The sequence below is a fragment of the Aristolochia californica genome, unplaced genomic scaffold (genome assembly GCF_029961685.1).
Source record: "Aristolochia californica isolate CCGP_79_NKW_82.1479 unplaced genomic scaffold, dmAriCali1.0.hap1 SCAF_14, whole genome shotgun sequence".
Taxonomy (NCBI): domain Eukaryota; kingdom Viridiplantae; phylum Streptophyta; class Magnoliopsida; order Piperales; family Aristolochiaceae; genus Aristolochia; species Aristolochia californica.
In genome coordinates, this window is record NW_027181815.1 from 23,726,505 (window position 1) to 23,745,804 (window position 19,300).

Genomic DNA, 19,300 nt, shown 5'->3' on the forward strand with positions numbered 1-19,300 from the left:
TTTTTTAATCAATTAACTAACCGATTTAAAAAAGAACTTAGGCATCAAGACGACATTATACAGGGGTAGAAAACCCCATTTCTTAGGCATTAGTTTGAGAACCGTCGATTATGGAAACAAATGTATTGATGGAGCAACATAAGAAGGAAATATGGAATAATGGCATTAGAGCATACTTTTAACTTGTGAAGTGTCTTAATTGTCTTGGTAAGAATTTTCTTACCTTTAGAAGAAAGACTTCTTCCTCTTCATTGGGTTCTTTATCTATTATTTGGCAAATTACAAGCATGCACTTGGGGTCCACAAATGATCATAAACACTTTCCCACATCTTCCCCGGATATGTTTCTCTTGTCCGGATTGCGATGCAGAGAGAGCAGACGCCGGAAAGAAGGATTTTTCACGAAAAAAATTGATCGTTATTACTTATTTGTAGATTAAAAGAGGGAGGGAGAGAGAGAGGAAAATGAAAACAGTTCAAAAGGACAGAGAATAGTTTCCACCTCGCGTCCCCAATTGAATCCTCTCCATTTTTTTTTTCTGTATTCATCTTTCTCTCTCTGAATACGTACGGAGAGTCGTTCCAGCTGGGATCGATCTCTTGTCGTGTCTCGCTTTATAAAGGTGACGGAATCGTGTAAGCTGAGATCGATCTGTTCTGCTGGGAATTTCCTCGGCTTTCAGAATCTAGGGTGCTGGGACCGGATTTCGCCCTTTTAAGTCAAATTCCGTCCGGATCTGACGATCGAGCGTCGCCGGAATGGACGAATTCCCGGGCCTTTTAGCGCGAGATTTCGGATTCCGGCCGCAGGGGAAAGCTGCTCCAATGTCGGCTTCGAAGGCGGGAACGGCGGGGATCGGATCGGGAGCACCTGTTCGATCCTTGTCGAAACCCAAATCTGCTTGGAGCTCTACACCCGCCGGCCCGGGTTCCATTCTAGACGGTCACGAGGGCCTTTTCTCCAGTCAGACTAGCGCCCAGGATTATGGCGGCTTCGCCGATGTGTTCGGAGGTCCACCTAGGTACACGAGTTCGTCCGAGAGCCGGAATACTTCTGCTTCTGCACCGCCTTTTAGCTACGATTCCGTTTTTCAAGGTTCCAAAGACATCAAGGACGGTGCGAAATCTACTTCTTTGCCTGTTTATGATAAGCCAGTCTACGACGACGATGTTTTTGAGGGGGTCCCCGGTTTGAATAGCTCGGCGTCTGTTAAGTACAATGATGTTTTTGCTTCCATGTCATCGGCCCCCGCCAATCCGTCATCTGCGTATGATGATCTACTTGGGAATCTCGGGAGAAGCGAGTTGGGGCAAAAGGGTTCAACTGGGAGGAGAGCCCCTGAGCGGGAGGTGTCAGCCTTTGATGATTTGATTCCTGGCTTTGGTGGAAGCCAGAACAGGTAAATTCTAAATCAGCTGTATATTTGTATGTCTAATTCTGTCTCTAACTAGTCGATCATATTGCATTTGGGATAGACCGCTATGATATTCACTTTTGTCGAGGATAGTTGTCATGTTCCAGAATGTAAATGAAACTGATGCAAATTTTACTTATATAAGTCGACCGCATTTTCTCATTAGTTAATCAAAATTATACCATTCTTTTGAATCGGAAATTTGGACTTTGCTCATCTCCCTCAAATTTATTTATTTATGTTATTCAAAAGAAAGTTATAGAAGGCAATGTCACATTGAAGGAAATAGTGTCTGCCAGTCGGTTCCTAATCTGAGTGTTGACTTGTTTCCTGTTTTTCATCATGTCTATATAATCTCTTTGTTTGAACTATTTGAACAAGACTATATTGTAAATTTAGTCTCACTGTGCCTGGTGAGAAATTTCAGGAAAATCGGATGTCTGTTCTTGTTCCCTAATAGCCAGACACTGTCCAATGCTCTAATAAAAAAAAAATGCATCTCTGTTCTTTAGGGAGAAAGAATTACAAATACAGAACTGCTAATAAGAAAAAAATACTCTATTGGAAGGTTTTCACTGAGAAGAGGTCAGAGGGCTTTTCTTTTATTTGAATGGTTTTATGGACACAGGTACAAAGACACTGGAAGTGGCAATGCAACATTACTTTGTGAGCATGCTGATGCTGTCCTTTTCTGTTGCATTATACTTTTCCTGAAACTGTTTTTTCTAAGTTTATTTGATCCATCATCCAGCAAAAACGAAGAAAACATGGCAGGTACAGGATACTACATGATTGTAGAATTCAAACTGTTTCTGTGCCATGCGAAATGATATAGGTGAACTGCTAAGCAACTTTTGATATCCAAGTGGCTGGATGTCTGTCTGTGTTGTGGAACAAAATAGAAATCCATATATCTTTTCCACATGAAAGGGAAGTCTTGGAATGTGAAACCGTCAAACTCTGTAGTTGTTGTAGTTTGTATGGTTCAGTGGAGTACTTGTTTATTTTATATTTTTTAATGTATATATGTTATATTTTTTTGAACGGTAGGATTTTTTTTATCAATAACTGCTTTGATACGTTGTGCTTTATTCAAATTTCTGCTCATCTTCTTTTGTAGTTTGTCTCTCTTGTTTGGTTAGGTGTAACTTTACTGTCTAAGTTGTTCATGGAAGGTTGTTTTCATGCTCTGCTTCTGAGATGTTTTATCTCTCAGTTTCACATGTTTGATTCACTGGGATGTCTGTGAAAGGGCCGGATTCATTAGATTTGTTTATTTATATGCCTATCAGTCAAAACAACTAACACAAGTTTGTGGTTAATCCTTTCATACATTGTCCCCATTTCACTACCTAGTGTATCCCCACATATTTGTACCTGTTTCTATTCACCAAGTGATGTACACAATGGGCCCTGGCCTAGCCACAAAAATTTTGCATGTCGTGACACTGGAGCTTCTTGTACAGAGGCACATCAGAGAGAAACAAAACTCACCAATCAAGTGCTCCTTCAACCAATTCAACTTCACCAGTCACAGATAATCCATTTGTTGTTCTAGAATCAACAGCAATGCCAGCATATTCATCAGCAGGACTTTTTACTGACCCACCGGAAAATGGAACTAAGCCCAGTAACTCCAGCAGCTCCAAAGCCGATAATTCATCAGTGGGGGGTGGACTTTTTGATGAGATTAATGTTTTTGATGGGCTTACAAATAATAAGAAAGAGAAGAACCCCTTACATGGAATACAAAATTCATTTTCTTCACCTACAAAAACAGAACCAGCTGAGAAACCTTCAACTGGAAATATTTATCGAGACTCCAATCAGACCCTGTTTGACATGCCTACAGGTTCATCAGATTCTTATAAACCTGCTAATAGAAATGGATCTCGAGCTGTGCCTGAGATGGATGCTAATATATCAGAAACTAATCCACATGGGGGCATGTCTCCGAAATCAGATGGAAGTTTGGAGACAACAGATGATATTTGGCTCACAGTATCTGAAATCCCACTGTTCACACAACCCACGACTGCTCCACCACCTGCCAGACCACCGCCTCGTCCACCAGTTTTAAAAGCAGATTTTAACACCCCAAAGAGGACTCCAGATGTGGTTAAGAGCCCACCTGTTTACTCAGTAGATGAACTCGAAGAGTTTGTGATGGGCAGACCTCCTCAGTCCCAAACAGATGACCATTTGGATGTTCTATCAGGAGAGGAAGACATGGAGGCAAACTCAGGTGCTGCTGCATCTGCAGCTGCTATGAAAGAAGCCATGGATAGAGCTGAAGCAAAATTTAAGCATGCAAAGGAAGTTAGAGAAAGAGAAAAAGACTCAAGGGCTGCAAGAGGTAGAGACTCTGCTCGATCAGATGCAGATGATAGGGCCATCCAAGATGCTTTAGATAGAGATGAAAAGCTGGAAAGGCTAGAGCGGGAGCGGGAGCGGGAGCAGAAGGAACACGAGGAGAAAGAGAGGGAGCAAAGGAGAGTTGAAAAGGAAAGAGAAGAAAGGATGAGGGCCAGACATGCAGTTGAGATGGTTACAAGGGAAGCACGGGAAAGGGCATCAGCTGAGGCTCGGCTAAGAGCTGAACGAGCTGCTGTTGAGAAGGCTAATGCTGAGGCACGGATTCGAGCTGAACGTGCTGCAGTCCAGAGGGCGTCAGCTGAGGCTCGTGAAAGGGCTGCAGCTGATGCGAGGGAGAAGGCTGAAAGGGAAGCAAGGGAGCGGGCAGAACGAACGAGGGAGAGAGCAGAAAGAGATGCTAGGGAGAGGCAAGAACGAGAAGCAAAGGAGAGGATGGAAAGAGAAGCAAGAGAAAAAGAAGCCCGTGAGCGGGCTGCAGTGGAGAGGGCAGCTGCAGAAGTGAGGACTAGAGCTGAACGGGCTGCTGTTGAGAGGGCCCAGGCAGAGGCCCGAGAGAGAGCTGCAGCTGCTGCAAGAGAGAAGCAACAGAAGAATGACAATGATCTTGAGTCATTTTTCAGCATGGGTGCCCGGCCTAATAGTGCACCAAAGCAGAGAGCTACTTCCTCGGTAAGAATCAATGCTTTTTTACCAGTAAATCTCATCGTTTGGAGTTTCTTGACTTATCATTTATGCAAACTACTAATTAGAAAAAAAATATTTATGCCAACAATTTGAAGAGGATTTATTTTTTTAGTTTTCTGTTATTTGAAAAAAGGTCTGCTACCTTGCATTGGGCCTTTGGTTCAAAGGTGCGTTTTTTTGGGAGGGGTCTTCCTCTGTGAGGTCTAAACTTCATGTCTCACTGGGGTTTGGGCAGTGCAACCAACATGAAAAAAGAAAAGAAAAAAACGTGCTTCTTAGTAGAAATTGCATGAATATTTAGCTGTAAAGATATACAAGCTCTTGATGACTCTAAATGATGATAGTCTTCTATGTTAGAAGTAGCATTGAATTGGCATTGGCTTTTATAGCGTGCATGACTTAGTGCAAGCTCTTGATGCAAACTAGAATGTAATGTGAATTACACAGAAGTTACATTCATTATTTCTTTAAGCTAATTTTTAAGTTTGAACGTCATTGGACTTAATTTCTGACTTCGAAGGCTGATAGGATGACCATCTCTGGCCTTCCATGCTAGGACCCGCAAATCCTTGCTTAATCTGCTGAGGAAAATCTCTAACTGTTAGAGTAGCCCACTGAGGTGCAGCTACCATTCAGTAAAATCCAGCAAATCTTGTTTTCTAATATATGCTACATCTATATTTTTTACTTTACAAAAAAAATAAAGTCTACCTTGGTTGTCTTTTTCTCTTTTCCTCATCCTTCTAAAGGGTTCTGATATTTAGCTTTGGATTGTTCAGTACTTGAAATTTTTTGTTCTATTTTATTTTGCTTCTGGTTGTTAACATCTGCTTTTAGTTACTTTTTTAATTTTAGTTTCGTTATTTACATTCTTTCTGCTCCGGAATCTTAAGCAACTTATTTGCATATTTGTCTGATGCATCAGGATCCTTTTGATACACAATTTCAGAGTAAAGGCTCAGATGCTGTCCGGAGGACATCTGTTGGAACCACCTCCAGCATGAGGAAGGCCTCTTCCACAACCAATATTGTTGATGATCTGAGTTCAATATTTGGTGGTGAGTTATCTTTAATAAAGCCGTTTGGTGAGCTCTTGTCCTTGACTCTAAAATATTGTAAATAATTACAGGGTTGTCATGTTGCTTGTAATTATTTATTTTGAAGAGTATTTTATATAATTTAATAATTTACTTGTAACTTTTTTAATTTGTAACATGTTAACTTGTCCCTTGACTTTTGTCAACTTGTGGTTCTAATTGATTTAACTTATCTTTTCTTGTAAAAGCTGCTCCGTCATCGGAGGACTTTCAAGAAATAGAAGGGGAGAATGATGAAAGACGAAGAGCTAGACTTGAACGACACCAAAGGACACTTGAGCGTGCAGTAAATACTTTTATGTCAACATATTTTTTGATGTTCTCCTTTGAAGAATTATCTGCATTTCAGCTAAATTAATGCCAAATTTGGTCTGTCTTATACTTTTTTTACTTCAACTTGCAGAAAAAAGCTTTGGCAGAGAAGAATGAGAGGGATATTCAAACTCAAAGAGATCAGGCTGAGAGACATGTATGCATTTTGATTTCCAAACAGGAACACTAGCCCGAACATCTACTTTACTTTTTATTGCGAGTGTTTCTTTTTCCTTTTCTTGCACATGTACATTTTCTCACTTTGTTTATTGTATTGTTTGTATGCCTCCTTTTGAATTATTTTGGGTTTTATGATGTTGGTTTTGACTGATTTCAGAGGATTGCTGAAACACTGGATGTTGAGATTAAACGATGGGCAGCTGGGAAGGAAGGCAACCTGCGGGCCTTACTATCAACATTGCAATATGTAGGTTCCTGTCTAAGCTTTTAACCAATATGCATCACCTGTAGTTTCTGAAAGTTCTGTTTTTCATTTTTTATTTTTTTATTTTTACAACTTTCTGGTTCTTCATAAATTTTTGCTTATTAAATTTCTACATCTGATGTTCTTTGTTGGAATATAATTGTACCCTTTTTTTTGAAATGATGATGATTTTATTATGAAGGAAAGAAAAAGAGTACATCAAGACCTTCCCTAACAACAATAGGTTGCAGGGAAGGACCCAATTTGGCACATAAATCAGCAGCCAAATTGGCTGATCTAAGAACATGGGACCAAGTACAAGAAGTAGTGGAAACAAGACTGGAACGTTGAGTAACCTGGCCGTTATTATCTCAACTTTAAGAAGATTTTGGTTTTCAAGCCTTTTTAAAAGATCACCTTTTTAAGCCTTCACAATTGTATCTCCTTTAAAAAAAAAAAAAAGAAAAGAAAAGAAAAGATCAACGATGCAGCAGACCCTCATTGTTGGTAGCCTGTACAAATGAGTTTCATGATAAATCTCAGTCATCGGCTTGTTGGAACAAGATAAATTGCCACAAGAGATCTTTCCTAGAACTAAACTTTCCAATTACAATGAAATTTGACTCTGAATTGAAACAACTAGCTATGGAAGGGTATTCCAGGAGCTAGTTGAGGAAAGAAAATGGTAATCATAAACCTATCAACATCAGACTTCCTAAGAACAACTAACTACCGTTAAGAATATAGAAGACAGAGAAACTGAAGACTTCCCCCTAAAGAATTTTCTTGATAGAGGACTAAGCTATTACTAAACATGGATAGTTGCTGGCTTCTCTGAAAATGACATACTGTAAGTGAGCAACTTTCCGAAAATTAGAAGATCACTGATAATAGGCTGCTTTTCTTTTTTGCGATGTTCTCCCTCATATTCCTCTGCTATTTCTTCCACATTTGAGTATTTACTAGATTAATCGTATAGATAGATTGACTGCATTATATTGATGTTTGAAGTTTCCGGTGGATTGTGCTTTCTGTTGAATGCTATTGTTGGCACAATGAGGCAACTTGGTGTAGTGAGAATTGCATATAAAGCTGATGCTGTCAACTGTATTGAGTGTAGCTGTAAACAATCAATCAATGGAAAGTTTTCCTGCATTCTCGCTCTCCCAACTCTATTTCTCTGTTAAAACCATATATAGAAAAGCACATACAACACAATCTTAGGAAATGGAACTCCATAGTATGACTTGAAATTTGAGTAGATTAACCTGTGGGCAATGTGACCAGTAACCTGCAGAATCTTCTATTTCATAAGGTGGATCTTACGTGCACAGCTAGTGAAAAGTTTCTGAAAGCTTTTGTGATACTAAGATGTCAAAGGAATTACATGAAAGCTGTAAAAAAGATCTTAAATCTTGATCCCATTTTCGGAATGGGCCTCTGCATGCCCGAGCACACAGGTGTGAACTCAAATCCCCATGACCCTTCACCGGTCACCATCCCCACGGCCGGCGACCAGAACCCACGACGTTGGACCTCCGGCAAGGTCGCAACCACCTTTTCTGACGGCACGAATACGTCTCGCTGAGTAGACACGGAAGAGTTCCTTCTTCCGGTCTCGGAAGAAATCCCCCTAGACGCTTGGATTTCTTAGATCTTCCTTCCGACGAGACTCCTGAGCCTCTGATGGAAGTTTTCGACGCCAGTTGGAAGATGATCTCCCGGCGAAAGGGGAGAAATCATCCTTTCCGTTTCAGCTACGGAAAGAACAAAGTTACAGTTAAAAGAGTCGTCTAGAGCTTCGGTTAGGTGATCCGCATCTCCTCTACCGTCGAATCGAAGATGTCCTTTGTTTGCATTCCTGTGGAAGCTATCTAGAGTTTCTTTCTCCAGTTTCAAAGGGTAACGGCAGAAGCCAATCGAATTCGTGAACTTTGGTTGCGGGATTCAATTTTCTTCCTAACGGTGAGCTCTTTCCAGGGTCGAAGAGAGTGCCACATCATGCATCGACGAGCCACCTCAATGCTCGCTAGAATATACATTCAAGAGGCTACCAACTCTGGATTCGGCTGGAAGGAGTTCGCAAGCCCTCCAGAGCTTCTCTCCGGCGCCGACTCTTGCAGGGGGAGGACCCAACTCCGGCGACACCATTTGGGCCTTCCCCACCCTCCCCTTCGAAACCACCCATTTCAACACCTTTGAATCTCGCTCCAGCCCACCACGTCCCAACACACCCTCTCCACTATTCTCCAAAAAAAAAAAAAACACCCTCTCCACTCCAAAACTTTCAAAACCATCTAAATCCCTCCGAACTTATTCCACGAAGGGTGGCAAATTTTGGCCCGCTCTATCTTAATCTGCACATCCCCTAGTAGCATCAAATCCAGCATTCTTCAATGGCTGGTCGATGAGCTTCACCTCCCTTATATGCCCAAAATTTCCTACCTCAGCCCCCAATCCTGGCTTGTTCACTTTGGAACCCAGCAAGAGCCTTCTACGGTTCTTGCTCTCACACCCTGCTTCCCCTTGGGACATCACTGTGATATCAGGATGGCTCCCCTCGGCTCCCCCCCACCTCAACCCACCATAGAAATTATTCCAGCCAGAATTTATCCCAGGCCCCAACTGCCATCCACCCTCGTGCCTGATGTGAACAAAGGCTGGTTTGACTATGTTATATTGTGGGACCCACCATGGTTGCACGAGCTGGTGGGATCCACCATGAGGATGTGGGCTGGTTTTACTCTGTTACAATGTGAGACCCACCATGGTTGCACGAGCTGGTGGGACCCACCATGAGAATGTGGGATGCCAAGAAGAGTCCTCATAAGGAGTTAAAATTTTAGTTATATTAGATCTCTAGTAGATTTTGTTATCTTTTCAGGATATTCTTATCTTAGAGAGTTAGAGTTTGAGTTATGTTAGATTTCTAGTTTACATTGAGTTATCTTATCATGATAAGTTTATCTTTAAGAATTAGAGTTTGAATGTAATTAGGAATCAACGACGTCCTCCACTATAAATAGAGGACCTTGTGCATGGATTATAGTTAAAGGTTTTTGATATTTATTCATATTGTGAGTTATTCTTCTTGAGTTCTTGAAGAAACTTTTTCGAACAGGTTTCCTTGTGGCGTTCAAAACGACTTATCAAACGGATCTTCTATCCCCGTTTGTGGCGTCTTTACCATACCAAGGTTCTTGCTTTGCTAAGCAACAGGTCGTGGTTTCCATCAAACTTGAAAGGTCTTGGGGTCGATTTCTAGATTTGGTATCAGGTTTCGTCATGAGTTGACGTGGTTCATATCATTGCCTTAACCCCAAAAATAACCGCACCCTCATTTTCCCTCCCTCTCACACCCCCATCCCCCACCCCCCCCCCGCCCCCCACCACCACCACCACCACCACCACCACCACCACCATTGTGACCCCCACATGCCCTCCTATAAATCAACCCCACAGCCCTCACACCCCTCAAGCCATCCCCCAGATAATGGACTCTCCCCCTCCTTCACCTTTGAGAAATCCCCAACCTGAAAACTACCTTTCTAACGCAGAGTCAGGAACCAGTGAGTGTGCTCCCCATAGTCACACACAAAATACTGTTGAAGTGAGTGCTCTTTTATTTGGCCTCTAAATCTTCAAGGACCGTCTCTGTGGCAAACTGCTTTTGAAGGAGATTCAAAGATTGTCATCAGATGGTGTTCAAAAGATAGCTCTTCCCTGTGGCGTGGCATATCACTGATTGTATTACTGACATTTCGTCCTCTATTCATTGTAATTGGAATCTCATTCCTAGATCAGCCAATTTTGTGGCTGATAAATTGGAAAAATTCTGAACCTCTCAGCAATCTCTTATTGTTTGGGAAGACTTCCCCCCTTTGTAATCTGCTTGTTTGAGCTTTTATTTTAATAAAATTCAGCAAAATTTAAAAAAAAAAGGTCTTAAATCTTGGTCTATGCATTATTAGTTGGGGGTGCGTCAGTTTTTTAATTTCCATTATGGCAATGAGGATAAATGTTAAAGAGCTATTCATTCTTCCAAAAGTTTTCAAAATCTGGTCAATGGGCCAACTATTTGCAGACATGTATGCTGAGTTCAGAAAAAAAGTGAGGATAGAACTGAAGACCAAAATATCAAACAGAGGATCAATTGGTTGGAAATTTTATTCTTTTACAGCAGTCTCTCATTGTCATTGCCTTCACATGACTAATGAATTAAAGCATCTTTAGAATCACAGTAGATCACTGAAAAGAAAAGTGGCTACTGCTTTGGATTTCTATAGGTCAATGTTCTGTGGTCATCTCTGTTAGTAAGCAACCTCATTCGTGGAGGACCAGGAGACTTCCACACACCAAACTTACCCATGACATAATGACAGCCAAAGCATTACCTAAGACTAGAGGCACTGAAACTGGCTTCAAGGACCACCTAGTCAAATAGTGCGATATTTGTTTGTCTAAAACCAGAGGCGGCCTCGGCATTCGGAAGACGCATAGTATCAACAAAGCTCTCATCATCAAATGGTTATGGAGATTCAATGCCACCCCTAATGCTATATGGAGGCCTATGATTGCATCTAATCTGGGGTGGTCTGTGCCTTGGTGGATTGCTAGAGGTAGATGCCAAAATTTATCCCCCCTCTGGAGGACTTTCTTCCCCCTAATTGGCCTCTTTGAGAAGGGGGTCCCGGTTTTTAGTCGGAAATGGGGAAAGTCTCGCTTTATGGACCCATTGGTGGTGTGATTCCGGTCCTCTCAGCAACACTGATGCCCCTCTCCTCCAAATCAGCTATCAACCCAATGCCACCATCGCCTCCTCATGGTCCCCTCCAAACGATTGGAACCTTTTCTTTTGCGGTAGACTCAATGATGATGAGGCTACTCTGGCCTCCTTTCTGTTCAAACTACTGCGATGCATCTCCATCCGTCATTTGGCATCTAGAAAGGGATGACATCTTCACTGTTCCTTCTGCCTACCATCTCATCAATGGTTGGTTTCCCTCGGCGGATCCTAGTGACACATAATGCATCTGGAAGCTGGCGCCCCCCTCAAAGCTAAATTCTTTCTCTGGTGTTCTGCTAAAGATAGAATTTTCAGAGCCTCACATCTTCATAGACAGGGCAACACCGCGCCTTCTATTCTGTGTACATTCTGAAATGCTGCTGAAGAGACGACCAATCACCTCCTTCACTGCCAATTCTCTTGGTGGGTTTGGTCTGGCGTTTTCATTGACTTGGGACTCCATTTATGCCTTCCCAACGACCTCCTCACTACCATGATGACGGCTCAAGACCCCTCCTCCCCACTCTGGGTAGGATATTGATCTCCTCAGCTATGGGCCATATGGAAGGAACGTAATAACTGTCATTTCAACTTCAAAGCCAGCCATTCTGAGAGGGTTGTCAGCAAGATTCAACCTGGCTTCATATCAGAAATGAATTCAGATTTATCAGCTCCTCCTTGCTTCTCAACTGGTCGACCATTGCTGCCATGACTTGCTGCCGTCATGCGCCAATTAACACTGCCTGGTCCCTTCCTCCCATTGGTTTCCTTAAGCTAAATTTTGATAGGAGTGCTAGGGGATGCCCTGGTATTGCTGGTTTTGCTGGAGTCATCAGGGACACTGATGGCCGAGCCCTCCTCACTTATTTTTGGACCTATGGAGACTGCAGATTCTATAGAAGCTGAGCTCTTCGCCCTTTATCACGGTCTCCTCCTCTTCCGGTGCCACCTTAACAGTCCCCTCATTATTGAAGGTGACTCGTTGGTTATCATCAATTAGTGCTCTACTACCTCTACTCCACCATGGCATCATTGGAATATTCTTCACAAATTTTTTGATCTTATCCCCCATGTAATAGCTATTGGACTCTCACCCCAAGATCAGCAAACTCGTTTGCTGATTCTCTTGCTAAAAATGGAACCCTCCAATCCCTGATTGTAGGGGGTGCGCTCTTCTAGCTTGTTTTTCTGTTTTTTTTTTTTTTTGCTAATAAAATATCTCTTTGCTAAAAAAAAATGTTCTATGGTAATCTGGATTGTTTAATTTGATAACTTATGGACAGAATCTTTCAAGGCTCTCACAAAAACAATATTCTAAAAGCGTCTTAAAAATGGTCTGAAAATTCTCATCTGGATCTTATTAAAAATTAGAATTTCTTGAAAGATTTTGATTTTGATTGGTCCAGTTTTTATTTGTTGGGATAATGTTAATTTTGGTTGAGCTGAGCTGATTTCCAGTTGACTTTTATTTTTGATATACTGAGCTATTTATGTCAGATTTTTGTTGGAATAATGTTAGTTTCGGTTCAAGTGAGCTGATTTGCCGATGACTGTTATCTTTTTTTCTTTGAGATGATGAGTAATTCATAAATATATATGCCAATATACATCAAGAGGGGAGAGGAAGGTCCTCAGGCTACGAGGGGAAAAGATATTTTTCAACTAGACAGGGACTTGTAACACCTGTTTTAGTCAAGCCAGCCGATCTCAATATATGCTTCCAAGAAGCTGAAAAGCCCAAAAAAAGTTGAATAATCTCATCATTATACCTCTGAAAAGGACAAGTGGGATTTGACTTCCCTGATGGCCAAGTTATTCCTGTTAATGAATCTTCTCCAACAATTAGCAAACATAAAGTTTGACATCACTGTGACCTCATTCAAGTAAAAATAGTTATCCCATGTTCTTGTCTTTTGCTTTGATCTGTCTTCTCTCATCAGCTTAATCCTTTCACATGTATCTTTATATGCAATTGTGGCTTAACTTAGGTATATTTTCACAAAGAATGCATCTACGCAGGTTATGAATATTGCCTACTCATATTTCTCATCTTTGGAGACTTGGAAGCTTCTTCATTGTTTTTTCTGCATTTGAAAAAAAATTCTCAAATGTGAAAATTTGCTATGAAATTATGTAGGTTCTCTGGCCAGAATGTGGTTGGCAGCCTGTATCTTTGACTGATCTAATTACTGGTGCCTCAGTAAAGAAAGTTTATAGAAAAGCGACCTTATGCATTCACCCTGACAAGGTGCAACAGAAAGGAGCAAATCTTCAGCAGAAATATGTTGCAGAAAAGGTTTTTGACCTCCTAAAGGTTTGTGCTCTTCATGCATATCATTTGCTTTTAATGTAGTTTACTAGGTTTGGATATAATTTACGTAACTTTTTTTTTTAAATGAATTTACATTACTTTGAATATTGATATAAATTTTACTCATTAAATAAATGCCTAAGTCTCTATTAACTGAAGCAGGCATCAATTTATAACTTTTAAATGGGCAGTTAGATATGTGTAAAATAAAAGATATTTTCCTTTTCTTTTTCCATTTATCCTTTTGGAGTTACTAGTTAGTAGATGGATTAAGTCTGACACCTTTAGGACATTGTACATCTGTTGGTACAATGTAGGTCCTCGATATTTTAAATGTTGATTACACATTCAAACCCCGCCATCCCCTGGTGAGACTTGAACCCACCCACCCCCCCCAACCCCCCATATGACCATTGAACCAAAGACCCAATGTATAATGTATAGTTTCAGTTTACATGGCCTTCAATTCTTGAACATGTTAACTAGACATGGACTAGTGAAGAAAGATGGAACAATTGCTCTTTGAGTTTTCTTATCATATTTATAAAACATTTGCAACTTTGTGCTAGAAAGTCCATTATCAAAGGATTTTCAACAATCTTCTTCTTTTTATTTTTCTGGGGATACTCAACTAAATATCTGTTTTGTAATATGTTAAAAAAATATCTGTATTGTGTTTGAATAGGATTATTCTACATTATACAGCCAAATTAGTGTATATGTATCTATGAATATTTATAAGTACATATGTATTTATGTATACATAAAATAAATAAATATATACATATTTTATCACCAAATTGTGTTACCTATCAACTGACATGTATTGGAGTTTTAGGTGAGTAACATGATGACTGAAACATGTTGCTTATCATAATCTCTACTTTTTATTATTTATATTTTCACTAGACAGATCTGATACAGCAAGGATATGGTGAAATCTATCAATGTTTTGTATTGGATTTCAAGGGTTCATATATGGCAAAAGATAAACAAGGATATGGTAAAATATGCTACGGTTTACTTGGGTCATTGACATATTTATGGAACTGCCATCTTGCAATTCACTTACAACAAAGTCTGTTCCTCCAGAATGGGTACTGCCCCTTCCACCCATACAGGACATATACACTCATAAGATGGCACTTCAATTCAATGATATTGTGGCACTAGGCTTGAGTGACCATTGTCTTTTCTTTTCCTCTGTCTGCATATACACGTGTGACATTCAAGGTTGGCTGTGGCTAACTGTTGTTCTCTTCAAGAATCTTAGTGTATATTAGATTTTTTGATGGAATAATGTGTATATTAGATTAATCACAACAATTCCTTTTTTTTTTTCGTTTTATCATCTGAAATATGAAATATAAGAAATGAACATTGACCATGTGACATTCATGAAAAAAAAAGATTGACCAAGAACATGTAAGAGGGAAAGCCTAGAATAGAAACAAGTGAAATCAATTTCCTATAATTCATTATATCTAATTAGGAAATGGGTGCACTTCAGTTACATTGAGTTGTTCGTATTTGTTACTTTGGTAGAGAACATACATGAAATGACACCTCTTTTCATGAAAGAAAAAACTCTTACAAAATTAGTGTTTCCGATGATGTGATTTTGGTTTACCCACGTAGTTTTAGGAGGTTCTCATAACATGGAAGTATTTGTAATTGAAAGCCGTAGCTCTTTTTGATAGACTAGCTTTTGTAAAGAGGTGAAGCCAGACTACTTTATTGATAGAAAGTCTCCTTTGTATGGTGTGCAGCTTTTTTATCCACGAAAGTGCAGCCAAATGCTCTCAGAGGCAAATAGGGAGCTGTACTAAAATTAAGTTTTTGGATTCCCATTTTTGGATGGTTAAAAATTTCGAATTTGTTTGGTAACTCTTAGTAAATGATGGTCTTCAAAATGGAAGCATATAATGTATTTTTTATGTTGCTTGTCATGATTTAGGTTAATAATAATTTTTAAATAGGTTTCTCATTGAGATTGTGGAAGGCAAGTATACTGTTATGTGGGATATGATACACGATACGTGGATAACCTGGTGCCCATCCTTATTAGTGCCTCATGTTTGTTTGGACAATTATCGAGTCTCCTTAGATTTGAGAGGCTAGGGATCCACCAGTAATTATCAAAGAACTTAAGATACTGGAAACACAACTATCTGGTTTGCCTACTGGAGGTATCATTATTTGGCACTAGTTACTAGCTAATTACTTAGCAGGATCATTAGGAATTCATATCATAATTAGAAACTGCAGTCATACAACTCGTTCCTAGTTGAAAAATTCTTCTGGTGCTTGTTCATTTTTTTATCATTTCCCATCAGTACCCTTTCTTTAGATTTTTGGCTTTTGGCTTTTGTTTTTTATTCTTTTAGTTCTCTATGTCGTTGAGTAGGTTGTTTTAATGAATTATATAATGTGATAGAAACACCCAGCAATATGATCTCCACCTGTTTTAATTTATGCATAAACATCAGAATGTGGAAAAAAACAGCTTTTGAGACCTACAAAATGATCTCTGTACGTTTCGAATTTCAGAATTGAATTTTTTTTTGGCATATATTTTTCTGTTGTATGATACTCAGGAAGCCTGGAATAAGTTCAATTCAGAGGAGCTCTTCTAGGACCTTGAGGCTTTTGCTGTGGAAAACTGTATTTTTATTGACTGCCGATCGACAAATGCCCATTCTGACACAGCTACAAAATGCTCTGGCTGTTCTGCCACCGTTGTGGACTTTCATCTCTTTGGCTGTGGTGTAAATTGATGTATGTGGGAAAATCAATCATTACTTGAATCACATGTAGAGTTTAGGTAGCAGGCTGGGGGATGGCTGTGTCCATTGCTTCATTTGGCCTATCCCATCGAGTTATATCTGTGAGTTTGCATTATTCTTTTCGTTTTTTTTTTTTCCAAGGTGATTTACAGTCGCATCGTTGAAACAGTTGAGACTGAATTCATGCCGGCCAACGTTGTTGTTGCTGTCTTGCCATGCCTCATTTGGTTTTATATGAAATTTGGATCTATTTGAGAGGGAGAAGTCATGCATGATGTCTATATTTTCAGGAAATCTCCAGGTATCTTCTTGGTTATTCATTGAAAGGACCTATTTGCCTAAACAGGTTACCGAATGGTGAAGAGAGCCAGATACTCTCAACGATGGTTAGCTTTGTTAGAAATAATAGAAGTCTCAATGCATTGGCGTTATATAAAAGATTGTTCAATGTGATTGAGACGCAGGATAGTGAAATTCAAAAATAGTTTCAATATCACTAACTGCTGTTTTTTTCTCATGCAAATCCGACTGCTGAATACAGTGAGTTGTAGAAAGCTTAAATCTTCATCTTTGGATTTGTCTGTGATTTCTGAAATGTGGGTTTGTTGCTTTCCTTTTAAATGGCTCGAATTGTGAGCATTTATGGTATATTTGGAACCCAATGGAAAAGAAAAAAAAAAGAATTTGATCATTATTATTTTAAAAAATTTAAAATAGTGAAAAATCTTAAATCTTCTCATTTTGTCATCATCAAAAAAAGAAATTGTTAGAACAAGGAGTAAAATTATGTTGTTTACCCTTAGTTCTGACAATGTAATTGGTATATTTAAGATACGAGCTTTTTTAGCACACACAAATATGGTTTATTTCAATATTTCAATAATATATTGAAGAACCATGTTGATAAGTGAAGACAACTAGTAGACAAAAAAGGTACGAGGTGGTTGATGTATGTAAATCTCTTCCTTAATATCACTATTGAGGAAAACATTTTCACATCAAGTTAATATATTGACCAAGAAGAATTAATAGTAAGTGATAATAAAATATATATCGAATTTAATTTGATTACAGGAGGAAAAATTTCATTTTAATCATGTCCATAACATTTAGTACACTCCATCGCTACTAGATGGACTTTGAGATGGACCACATAACTATCTGGATTATGTTTAACGACAAAGATCCATTTACAACAAATAGGTTTCTTATAGGGAGGAAGTGGAACCAAAGTCCAAGTTTCATTCTTATATAAGGCAGTCATTTCCTTTGCCATTGCCACCTTCGATCTTGGATGTCTTAGGGCCTCATGATATGACGGAGGAATAAATATTGAAGAAATAAAAGCAAAAAAAGTGGTAACAAGTGGGAAACAAACAATGGTGAGAAACAAAGTTAGATATAGGGTGGAAGTAAATGGTGAGTACAAGTCCGAGGTTCCTTAAGAAGAGCAATGGGCCCAGTATCAAAAGGTAGACAAAAAATAGGAGGAGAAGAAGGAGAACTTACCTTAGAGGGATCCTTAGACACCACAAGTATAGTATTGGCCAATGCTTTTGGGGGTTGTAAAAAGATGTTCGCATCAATAGGCACAATAGGGTTAGAGGTTTCAGGAAATGAAAAAAGACCTTGTGTTGATTTTTGAGACTTCATGGATTTAGCTCATAGAGAAAAAGAGAAAGAGACTCATTGGGAGGAAATATGAGAGAAAAGAGGTTTTGGACTCATGTCCTAACTCTCCCTTAGAAGCTCAATTTATAGATTGATAAAACTGTAATATTACAATTATACTCCTGGAACTTAAACTAATTACATTAATACCATCTCTATGAGATGACTCTTTATTTACCATCTTATCATCACTGTGTGGGTCTATTGGGTTTTCTCATTGATTTATGGGTTTGGGTCCATCTTCCACACACTTGGACTTGTGGGCTTTCCTTGGTCGTTTGGACTTGGGTTCATCTTTCAACACTCCCTCTCAAGTTGGGGGTGAGAGAACATCATGAATGTCCAACTTGCTGCAAATGGTGTATAGGATCGTTCTATATAAATTAGTAGTCCACCATATCTTCCAACACTCCTTCTGAAGCTGGTGGTCTCTTCCAAGAGCCCCAAGTGGCATAATATAAATGTGAGTAAAATGACTCCTAGCCATAAGATATCGCTCTATACTCTAGTCAAATGAATCATGCTGGATGTTGGATACACTCCTATCCTCTGTAGGTAGTGGGCCTATAGGCTTTGCTAAGAAGTCTAGTAATAAACTCCTCCATCATGCTAGCGAGGGAAACAACAAAGACAAAGCCGTCTGCTAGAAGCCTTAGCCGCAATGCCACCGAAGTTCGAGCCCTCTCTGGTCATCGATGTCTTCGTTCGCGTCGCACCCTTCTCAGCATTTCGTCTCCACTGATCCTTAAACTTGTGGAGTGGTAGTCGTACACCTCTGTTTGGGTCTTTGCCAAACTCTGTCGACGGCCAGTGGTACATTCGTTTCCAATGCGAACATCTACGGTTACGCCAAAGGCACCACCAAGGGTGGCTCTCCCTGCACTCGTGTTGCCTCATACAAGGTCTGTTGGATTGTGGCCGCAGGTGGCCATCCATGCTTATCATTTTTGGGTGCGAGAGTAACCCAAAACATATATTTAATAGCTCCAGGATTTAACTTATTATTACGTGGAGATGGGGCATGTACAAAACAAGTAAAACAAAAGATTCTCAAGGGAAGTGAAAATCGATTCTCACAAGGGAATACTAAGGAATATGGAGAGTTACTATTGAGTATTGAGTATGACAACCTATTAACGAGAAAACAAGCTGTGAGAATAACTTGCATGTGGCCAATAAAAGTAGGGCATATTTATAGAGTAAAGAAGAGCACAAGCCACTTCAAAGAGGTGTCAATTCTTTCTTTTAGCTACACCATTTTGGTGAGGCGTGTAAGCACATGAAGTTTGATGAATAATATTATTCTCCTTACATGAGGTTTGAAACTCCCCTGACATATATTATTTGGCATTATTGGAGAGAAGTACTTGCAATTTATGACTAAATTGATTTGAGACTATGAAATAAAATGGTTTAAAAACGGAAAGAATTTCATATC

General features: G+C 39.6%; 1 protein-coding gene across 2 annotated transcripts; it reads left to right on the forward strand.

Moving 5' to 3' along the window:
* The first annotated feature begins 355 nt into the window (after positions 1-355).
* LOC137949565 (auxilin-related protein 2-like) lies at positions 356-16,455 on the forward strand. 2 transcript variants are annotated; one of them, XM_068795643.1, is made up of 8 exons: positions 356-1,400; positions 2,882-4,460; positions 5,401-5,533; positions 5,761-5,858; positions 5,976-6,041; positions 6,222-6,311; positions 13,232-13,408; positions 16,003-16,455. In XM_068795643.1, the coding sequence occupies exons 1-8, from the start codon at positions 760-762 to the stop codon at positions 16,039-16,041; spliced, it is 2,823 nt and encodes a 940-aa protein (XP_068651744.1). In that variant the 5' UTR covers positions 356-759; the 3' UTR covers positions 16,042-16,455. The 2 variants fall into 2 exon arrangements, with proteins under 2 accessions (XP_068651744.1, XP_068651743.1); XM_068795642.1 differs by lacking the exon at positions 16,003-16,455 and adding an exon at positions 15,175-15,988.
* Positions 16,456-19,300: the final 2,845 nt, after the last annotated feature.